Source organism: Pinus tabuliformis, chromosome 2_2 (genome assembly GCF_031772625.1).
Source record: "Pinus tabuliformis cultivar Carrire ecotype Pingquan chromosome 2_2, CPIR1, whole genome shotgun sequence".
Taxonomy (NCBI): domain Eukaryota; kingdom Viridiplantae; phylum Streptophyta; class Pinopsida; order Pinales; family Pinaceae; genus Pinus; species Pinus tabuliformis.
In genome coordinates, this window is record NC_142300.1 from 1071781369 (window position 1) to 1071792739 (window position 11371).

The following is an 11371-nucleotide window of genomic DNA, read 5'->3' on the forward strand; positions in this document are numbered from 1 at the left end:
GATAAGTTTGATCATAACTCACCGGCAAAGAAAAGCATTCGATAATCTTACAGGAAATGAAATATTATATTACATAATCTTTAATTATATTACACGAATGAAATATGATTATGATTAAAAAATCACTCTAACTAATTCACCCAAAAATTAATATATAAAAATCTTTAAATTAACAACCTCGTAACCAAACATCTCAAATTACAATAATACAAAACAAGTATAAAAACCTGGTACAGATCATTCACAGTCTGTTATTTATTTCGAAGGTATAAATAGAGGGGAGGGACTACTTATATGTCGATATAATTGTGAAGATTGTTTGCAGCACGGTGACCACCAGTACGACAGTTGCCGCGGTCAAAGCTAAAGCTTTCCACGGGGATGAAAAATGATACTGCACGAGATTTCCAATCTGGACCTTCATTTCATTATTGTAGTGCGCATTTACCTTTTCTGTCAGTTGATCAAAGACATCTTTCATATCCCCGGTGATTCCGTCGCATAGACAGTTGAAAAGGTCGGCCACCTCGTTGCCACTCCCCAGCCAGTTTGTAAGGACGCCCATTCTTCTTAGCAAAGCCACGTCGTGTTCCGAGTCGATCAAGTTGTCCATGAGACTCACGTAACAAGTCACGTAATTTATTTCAGATGGCTTGCCCATCTCAAAAGCTATCAAGTTACGGAATATTCCCTGTGTCCGACTCATGATAGAGATCCGAGGAAGAAAAATTGTGGCGCTGTTCTCGTCAAAATTAATCTCCTTGACGCCTCCCTGGACTGGTTTAAATTTGATGCCAGCATTTCTTAATTCTACCGCGTGAGGGATTCTTTGGGCGTAATTCCCTGCTTTTCTTTTGCCTTGGAGCAACCTAATGCACTCGCTGCTGCATCCATCAATGGTGATGCAGCACTTACCTGGATCTACCTGCTCACCCGGTGGAGATGTAATGACGGTGTGAAAGAAACCCAAAAGATGATGATTCAAGGACCATCGGTTTTCATAGCGTATATTGTCGAAAGGGATGACAATTTTGAATATACTTGCTGCCACCAGATCGAAAAGCTTATCATTGGCATGATCAACGTCCGAGTTGAGCTCCAATTGTAGTAGCTTTAGGAGAACGATGAAAGGTATTTGGTTTTCGAGCTTCAAAATGTCGCTCCGTACATCTTTTGCAGCATACTCAAGCTTATTTTTCCCAAAAATAGGGTCATAGCACTCATCGGCCTCGTCTGTGGAGAGATTGTCCCCAGCCAGACTTCTTAATACTTCTATAAGGAAGCAGCCGTCCAAACATAGCATCAGAGCAAGGGTCTCTCCATCGCAATCGATGTTTTCTTCGTAGTTGTCCCTGATTTGATTCTCCAGCGTCAGGATCTCCTGCACTGCACGATTGGCGAAATCCATATCATTTGGATCAAATGGCATGTTCTGATTCGCATTGAATCTCTTCGTCATTGTACGGACAGCTTTTCCTTTGTGATGGGCCATTGAAGAAAGCTCTGCACTTCCGTGATGATATGGACCCAACGAAACTCTTTGAGGGACATATGCTTGAGTTTTTGTGTCTTTCAGGAACTTGGGAACCCTGAATATTGACACATCGGACGGCCGTCTCTTACGAAGATGGGGACAATGGGGATCCTCTTGAATATAATGAGTCCATTCCGTTTCGGTGATCCATCGACTTGGCCGTAATTGTATCAGTTGCTTCTGCTGTTCTTCATTACTGTTGGAATTAGATTCAGACATTTTATCAAAACAATTGCAGTGTAGAGATTACTTTGTCTCTCTCTTCTTATTTCCCCAACGCATTACTTGCATTACAAACTCAAATAAACAAGTATCAATCATCGCAGTTGTGAGGAAGCAATGAATACATCACACACACCAGCCAAAACATGAGTCTGGAGGGGGCAGAAATACATAGGAGAAACCAAATAGCAGAATGGGATGAAAGTGCACAACAGAAATCATGAGCCAGAAAGAAAGCAGTATCAGTTGTAAGATTACACAATGACAAAGTCGTAAAGACACCCTCAAGCATAAATAGATTCTGATCCTACAGATTGAAACGTATATTGCCATCATCCATGCGTTGTCATCCATGTGTTGTCTGTGTACGTTCCTTCCTTTTGGATTGCCATCGTTCAGCGGAGGAGTGCGAATCCAAAGCATAACAACACAGATATGCCTCGCTACATTAGTGGGTGTCCCGATCAATGAGTGCGAATCCAAAGCATAACAAACAGATTATGCCTCGCTACATTAGTGGGTGTCTCGATCAAACAACTATTACTTATCTAATTATTTAAAACGCTGGCGAAAGAATTAGATAACGCTGGCGAAAGAATTAGATATATTCTTAGTTTCAAACTGAACACTACTGCATTCAGATAGAAAAAAGCGCACTCACAGCCGTCCAAGAAATTAAATTCAAAGCGTAAGAAAAATGCGAACTCACAGCCGTCCAAGAAATTAAATTCAAAGCGTGAGATTCTCTTTATCTAGAATACTATTATTCAATAGGAGACTTGTTTGCTTTTTCTTTGCTGAAAAAACTAACAAGTAAACAACCGATGGTTTTCGCATCTATCCATTTAGCCATGAGAAACATGGTTCACAAATTCGGCTGCCATAGTGGAATAAATTTGAAAATTGTACCATACTATCGATTCCGTCAAAATTATTAGTGAATTTGATTTTGAGTTGCAATATACATTCCCTAATACTTTAAACATTTTATTTATTTTTTAATCTCATGTTTGATGTAAAAATTGATAAAAACATATTATTAACATCAATGCTTAATTAAAATTATATAATTTAATTAATTTAAAAAATTCAATTCAATTTCTAGGAGGGTTAAAAGTGGTTGAATTTTGGGTTAAAAGAAATAAAAAGTTTGTACAAATAGTGTTTGAATTATATTTTTGATAGTTTGCAAAAATTCCTGTCAGAATTTTTCAAATATAACCTGAATTTCCATAATTTTCAAGGCAAAAATGCAAGTTAGACTAAAAACTAAACATTTTATCAAAAAATAAAATTACTCCAAATAGTTTAATAAACAACATGTTTCCTCAACTGTATTAAAAATAATAACAATAATAATTATTATAGAATTTAGGCTTTTGTGATCAGTTTTTAAGCAAGTATGGTTCATAGTCCACATTTGTTGTTTCTAAATGCATCAACCTATAAATGGCCAAAAACCTTCTCAATAAAATTTATAATATTATTTTAAAATACTTTATACAGTTTAAGTATTTTAAGTATTTTCATTAAGTTGAATTCATTTATATTCAAAAACATATTTTTAATAATCAAATTTATTATTTAAAAAATATAAAATAATTACACAGAACCAAAAAATGTATGGATACTGTGAGTGTTTTATATTCTGGAGCTTATTCAGGGATACTTTTCAATCAAAATTTGACCACTTTTATTAAAATCGGAGGTGTGAACTTTGTGTAGTTTAAGTATTTCAGGTATTTTTCATTACCTTGAATTCATTTGTATTCAAAAACATATTTTTAAATTAAAAATTCATAATTTTAAAAATAAAAAATAATTATATATTACTTAAAACATATTTTTAAATAAAAGAAATTATAATTTCACAAATATAGAATAATTATACAATACCTAAAAAATGTATGGACAAAAAAATTTGGATGGAATCTTGAGCAGCAAGGAACAGGTTGGAAATTATATAGTGCATGGAGTCTCAAGGTGATTGACATGGCAGGTTAGAACGATAAAAATATGTGATCCGATCAAGCTTCGGTGATTTTATCTTATAATATCACTTCAGTGCTGGGGGTAAAGGATACTGAATGCCATGGGCAACACAGAACCAACAACGAAACTTCTCTTTCCATCCTTTGTTGTGTCATACGGTTGAAGACAAAATATAATAAACGCCATGGGCTACAAAAGGATAGCGACGGGTGAGGACGATTTAAACAAGGATGGGATGGGATCCTGCTGCTCGTCTTGACGTATATAACACCAGTTGTATTAGTAGGATTTCCTTGTTTTCACTGGTAGGGATAGGAACTAGGAACTTGTTCTTTTCATGTCAACCCGTTTTCACTGGTAGGGGTAGGAATTAGGAACTTGTTCTTTTCATGTCAACCCGTAGGATTTTATGGTTTTCACTTTTAGGGCAGGAATTTGTTTTTTCCATTTGGTGAGCTGAGAAGTGTTTTCTGCATTCCTGCCAATGATAAAGATGTATATAAAAAAAAAACATTGAAGATATGCATTATAAAACATCAGTTTTGTAGGATTTATTTTCTGATTTGAAAAGTGTATTCATTGTTTTCCTGGAATCCAGTTGTCCTATGTATGTAGATTTTTTTTGTTATAAAAAATTGTTTTTTTCATTTGGCTGAGTTGAAAAGTGTAGCCATTGTTTTTTAGTGCAGGTATCTGTTTTTTTTCCATTGACTTGGAAATGGTTAGAGTAAGATATATAATAAGGTCATCAACCCCACCCTATAAGATCAAAAGTATCTCTCTATTTTAACTAGCTCAAAGAAGAAAATTAATATAGCAAAGATTGGAACAAATTCTCATGAGCTCCATAGTGAAACAGGTCATTGGGCAATTCATAAAACACCATGGATGGAAAGGATATTCCATATATGTGAGAATAGGAGCATCCAGGATGAAAACCACTTCCTCTTAGATTGCCATGCATACAACCACATTAACATTAGATCTGAGTTTCACAATCTTTGTTACAATCTTTGTTACAATACCGACCTTCCTAGCCTTTTACAATGTCAAAATTATAGTGAGCTTAGTTTTTGACCATAGGAATAAAACGTTAAATCAAAATAAATAATTTGTTTTATTTAGGTCCGATAGATCACTGTTTCGTCTGAGGGGACGTCGTCATCATCATCATTATCATATATTTCAGTGTTTAATATTTATATACAATTTAAGGTTAATAATATCAAATATCTTAATATTTATTTTAATTTAAAATATATAAAAATAAAGTAATTAAAAATGTATTTATTTATTTATTTTATAAACAAAAATTAAAAATTAAGAAATAAAAGTAATTAAAAAGGAAAAATAAGAAGTATTTTATACTTCATAACATGAAGTAAATTTAAAATTAATGTGTGTAATTTAAAACTATATTAATAATCAACATACCAAACAATTATTTATATATATATATATAAAATTAGTTTTTAATTAAAATATTTTAATAGTGTGTATATAAAGTAAATCTATATTTTTTTATAGAGTTAATATATTATGTATGTAAATTTAATTAAATAAAAAAAAATAGATGAACCATTAAAACAAATGCTTTTTCCATATATAAATAATTTATTTTATTTTAAAATTATTTTATTTTAATTTTAAATTTAATATAGATTAAAAGAGATTAAATCCTTAAATATGCAATCTTCCACATACAAATTTGAATAAAAGATTGTATCTTGCTTCTTTTTGATGGATAATAAATCAAGGGTTGCTTATAAAAAAATGTGGAATGTATGCTGACCCTTTTCAATGGATAATAAATCAAGAGTTCGTAAAAATTATTGAGCCTTAATCTTTCTAGGTGTGTGATAACACCAAGGATATAGATAGGAATTAGTTCCTTTTATTTGTTATTGCTATAAAAGTTATGGTAGGTATGTTTTTATATGGAAAACTAAGAATGCTCTTATGTTTTTATGGTAGGTATGTTTTTTTTTTTTTTTTTTGATATTTTTCAATCAAAATTTAATCAAATTTATTAAAATCACCAAATATAAAATAATTATAATCTAATTGTTTAAAGAAATTTTCATTAAATTAAATTTATTTATATATTTAAAAAAATCACTAAATTATTTTATTATTTAAAAAAATAATTACACAATATCTCAAAAAAATGACCTAAAATCCTCACAAGTAATTATCTACATAAATATTCTCCATGGAAATTAAAGGTGATCGACCCCAACATGCTCCAATGATTTTATCTTATAATGTCATTGGTGACTTTTTATTTTCAGTTACATTAAATATCTTTACACATTTTAAAAGTTTTTAAAAGTTTTATTTATTTTGTAATTTCAGATTTGATTTAAAATTTGATAAAACAATTCTAAATTCATTTATATATTCAAAATATTTTTAAACAATAAAAAATTATAATTTTATGAGTTAGATAATATTTTAAGGTTTTATCAAAATAAAAAATTATGGAATAATTTGTTTCTGAAATACAAAGGTTGAAGAGACATTCTCCAAAATTTCCAATTCTAATTAAAATATAAATAATAATATTAAAAAAAAAAAATCCATCATATTTACACTCCAGTTATAACTAATAATAATAATAATAATAATAGATTTAGATTTATAATACACTATTCATCTATATAAATGAAAATTAAATATAAGAATAAGAAGTTTATAGGAATAAGCATTTGTAATCTGATTGTCTTATATTTTGGAGTTTTTCCAAAAATATTTTTCAATTAAAATTTAGAAAAATTTATTAAAATTAAAAACCTAAACTTTGTATAATTTAAATGTTTTGAAAGGTTATCATTAAATTGAATTATTTATATATTTAAAAATATATTTTAAATCATTTAAGAATTTTTATTTTTTTTATAATTTCACAAATAAAATAATTACACAATACCTTGAAAACAAATGATGAAACAGGGCAACACACAACCAATGAGGAAACATCTCTTTCCATTCTTTGTTGTGTCATATAGTGAATGCCATGTGCTACAATCATGAGATTCTTTGTTGTGTCATAAAGCCAACGCCATGTGCCACAATGATGGGATTTGTTTGATATTATATATATATATATATATATATATATATAGATGGCAAAAGAGATTAAATCTTTAATTATGCAATTTTTAAAATACAAACATCAATAAAGAATTACATCTTGATGTTTTTAGATGGCTAATAAATTAAGAGAGATGTCTAATAAATTAAGAGATAACAGAAACAGATGGAGCCATATGTCTAGGTGCATGATAACACCAAGGGTATGGATAGGAATCTCTTCATTCTATTTGTTTTTTTAAATAAGTTATTATAAAATTATGGTAAATAGTGTGTAGTAACAATTGTTTTGGTAGGAATTAATTGTTTTATGATTTGGATATGTAGGAATGTTTTTTTTATTAAATTTATAGATGATTTTTATTTAGAAAAGAATTTATTGTTTTGATTTGTATAGGTAGAAATTTATTTTTCTTATTAAGTTGATAGTTTTTTAGTTGGAAAAGAATATATGAGTTTGAACTAATGTAGATTCATTTTAAATGTAAATTCATTTGAACTTTGATTTATTATGAGTTTCATGAGTTCAAATTCCTTGAAATGACGACATTTTTCTCAAATTTTACATTCTAAAAATAGGTTTGCACCTTAATGGAGTTGATCCTTGCCCATGATAGATCCAACTTGATGTTGAGAATGAAAGGAATTACACATATCCATCATGTCAATACCATGTTGATTATGAAAGGACCTACATGCCTCCCTCCCTCATATTAAATAACACTTAGTTGAAATGTTTTAACTATAATGTGTGTGGGGAAATATTGTATTTGAAATATCTTTTTTGTTGTTGATATTTTTTTTTTAAATACAATGAATTCACTTATACATCTCCTTCATATTGGGATCTAGAGAGAACTTCTGAGTGTAATCAGAAACTTTCTATTTCAATTTCTGGTTATATATTTTATATAACTAATTTTGAAATATTTTTGCATACTTGAAATATTTTATTTATGGCTCATATATAAGTACTATTTTGTTATTAATATTTATTTTAAATGTTATTCATTAATTCCAAATTAAACATCAAGTTGTTGGCATTATGTCTAGTTTGTTGACCTTGATGTCAACCTAGATCATGTTCTTATCACACTCTTTGTGATTGGCAGTAGAACTGTAGCATGATGTAGAGGTGCCTCGCAAGGTGATGTGTGCCTGAAAAAGAAATGATTTTATATAGCCTACTTATGGATGTATCACGCCCTTTGTTCTAAGAAACATTGTAACATCACCCCTTACCCAACACCAGAGTAGGAGGTGGTATCTATGCAAACCCAATCTTCAAATTGTTGTTATGAAAATCGGGTATAAAATTTTTGATATTTCCCAAAATTCTCTAAACACGGAGTAACCATCACCATTGGATTCATCTCGTCAAGAAGAATATATTGCTATAATTTTTTTTTCTCAATCTAATCCCCAGATTGTGAGATATTGCCTCCCAAAGGTTTTTACCTTACCACCTCTTTAGGCTGCCACATGGCAATCCATTGTTGCCTTATGGAGCACTTGGGACTTTTGACCATTCAGTATTAGCCTCCTCCACTTACCTGTCAAAGCCCTTCATTATGTCAGGCGAACTTGGTTGGTAGGACCCCTGCTCCACTAATTGGATATGACGTCCCGCTAGTCTCCTCTTGACATTTATAATTGACTCGTTACTTTAATATTCCAGGGTGAACTCATCGGGTTGACTCAATAGGTGGGCCAGTTCTTGAACAATAGCACTACGGCAATAGTGTGGCCCTACCACACACTTGCCTCACGTCAACCTATTGGGTCCCTTCCTACCCATGCCTAAGGATGGGCCTTCACTAACCACTAGGCTTATGTGGTTGGTGGGACCACTCCTCTACCAGTGGAGAAGCAATCAGAACACATCATATTGTTGGATCTATCTTCACGCTCTCTTCCGTTGCACTCGTTAATACCACTCGGGTGAGACTTCTAGGGTGGCGTCAGGTGACATCATCCTGCTCCTATGCTCCTTGTGTTTTATTTTGCACCACTTCTTGAAATTGTCGGGTGGGTTCCTCCAAGACACGTTATCCCGCTGAATATTGTCCGACTCATTCCCTATTGCACTTACCCCTTTTCTTATGGGCTAGATCTTCCGGGCCACCTAGCTAGTTGGCCAACTCTGACCAATCGCAGGACTTCTGGGTTGGTATGTCAACTAGCTCATCCTCACTGACGTCATCTTGCCAACCTAGTCATAATTCTTTGTCCAATCACGTTAAAGGAAATCAGGTCGTGCCAATGCGAAGCTTCCACCACTAGGGTTCTACCTCAATAAAGATAAGGTTTAGTTGGACTGTGCTATAAGTTTATGGCACTCCTCTATGTGCGTCATCAAATTAACACTCGATCTCTACCATGACTCGACTAAGGGATATTGACCCTTCCTTGTGCAATGCATAAGACAAGGATCTTTACGACCGTTGTAAGAGCAAGTCTCGACCTTGCCATGATTTCCTTGAGGTAATTATTTCGATCGTGGCTATGTCTTAGAGGTCTTGTAGACCTCCAGATCAATGCCAATAGTCAGTGTTGACATCGATGGTTTATTAAGGTGCTGTATGGTGCTACCCTTCCTAATATTGAACCAATACAACTCCAAGGAGTTCTTGGCTCAGACAAGGAATTCAAAGCATGTTGGGGTAGGCACTCCTACAACCCTTACCTAGCATGGGCTTGGTGTGAACTCTTGAAAGGTCTCCACATCACCTACGACACACCGAGAGTGTCAGAATCCATTACAAGGTTGTAAGCAAATCTATGGCGCTATGCAAAGTCTTCAAGGGCCAAGATAGCTACGCTCTCATGCTAGCAAAAGACATCTAGGCTACTGATAATACATGGTTGGTGAAGCTTGCCTAAGGGGTTTCGACTATCCCTACACTTGAAGGGAGAATAACCCTTCCACCATCGACACAACATATTTTACACAGGTTCAAGGGTTTATATCCCGATGAAGGAACATCCATGTATATCCACATGCCCTACTAAGTGGGTGATTTCTTATGTAATTATTTCATGTTAATAAAAAGGGTATTTATGCCCAATATTCCAAGTTTCATTCCAAGTTCTTATGACTCCTACTATGGCCTATAGCATGGCATGATGTTTTTATCCTATTTATTTAACTTTTATAATCATTCCAAATGAATCATGGTGCATTTATTAGGGTTCATCACATGGATACAACTCAAGCTAACTAATGTATATGGCACATTACTTTATGTTGCATGTTAGTTGTCATGAACCATCCCGCTCCTATGCTCCTTGTGTTTTATTTTGCACCACTTCTTGAAATTGTGAGGTGGGTTCCTCCAAGACACGTTATCCACCTGAATTTTGTACCAATGGTTCGCTATTGCACTTACCCCTTTTCTTATGGGCTAGATCTTCCGGGTCCCCTGGCTAGTTGGCCACCTCTGACCAATCGCAAAACTTCTAGGTTGGTGTGTCAACTAGCTCATCCTCACTAACATCGTCTCACCAACCTAGTCATAATGCTTTGTCCAATCGCGTTAAAGGAAATCAGGTCATGCCAATGTGAAGCTTCCGCCACTAGGGTTTTGCCTCAATAAAGATAAGGTTTAGTTGGACCGTGCTATAAGTTTATGGCGCTCCTCTATGCGCGTCATCGAACTAACACTCGATCTCTACCATGACTCGACTAAAGGATATTGACCCTTCCTTATGCAATGCATAAGACAAGGATCTTTATGACCGTTGTAAGAGAAAGTCTCGACCTTGCCATGATTTCCTTGAGCTAATTATTTCGATCATGGCTATGTCTTAGAGGTCTTGCAGACCTCTGGATCAATGCCAATAGTCGGTGTCGACATCGATGGTTTATTAAGGTGCTCTGTGGTGCTACCTTCCTGATATTGAACTAATACAACTCCAAGGAGTTCTTGGCCCATCTACATTCCCTGTTCTCAGACAAGGAATTCAAAGCATGTTGGGGTAGGCACTCCTACAACCCTTACCTACCATGGGCTTGGTGTGAACTCTTGAAAGGTCTCCACCTCACCTACGACACACCGAGACTGTCAGAATCCATTTCAAGGTTGTAAGCAACTCTATGGCGGTATGCAGAGTCTTCAAGGGCCAAGACAACTATGCTCTAATGCTAGCAAAAGACGTCTAGGCTACTAATAATACATGGTTGGTGAATCTTGCCTTAGGGGTTTCAACTATCCCTACACTTGAAGGGAGAATAACCCTTCCACCATCGACACAACATATTTTACATAAGTTCAAGGGTTTATATCCTGATGAAGGAACATCCATGTATATCCACATGCCCTGCTAAGTGGGTGATTTCTTATGTAACTATTTCATGTTAATAAAAGGAGTCTTTATGCCCAATATTCCAAGATTCATGCAAAGTTTTTATGACTCATACTATGGCCTATAACATGGAATGATGTTTTTATCCTATTTATTTAACTTTTATAATCATTCCAAATGAATCATGGTGCATAGATCAAGGTTCATTACATGGATACAACTCAA

At 33.6% G+C, this 11371-nt stretch overlaps 1 protein-coding gene across 1 annotated transcript; it reads right to left on the reverse strand.

Moving 5' to 3' along the window:
- Positions 1–236: 236 nt before the first annotated feature.
- LOC149197102 (putative UPF0481 protein At3g02645) lies at positions 237–2034 on the reverse strand. Its single transcript, XM_089403854.1, has one exon. The coding sequence runs from the start codon at positions 1751–1753 to the stop codon at positions 287–289; it is 1467 nt and encodes a 488-aa protein (XP_089259980.1). The 5' UTR covers positions 1754–2034; the 3' UTR covers positions 237–286.
- Positions 2035–11371: the final 9337 nt, after the last annotated feature.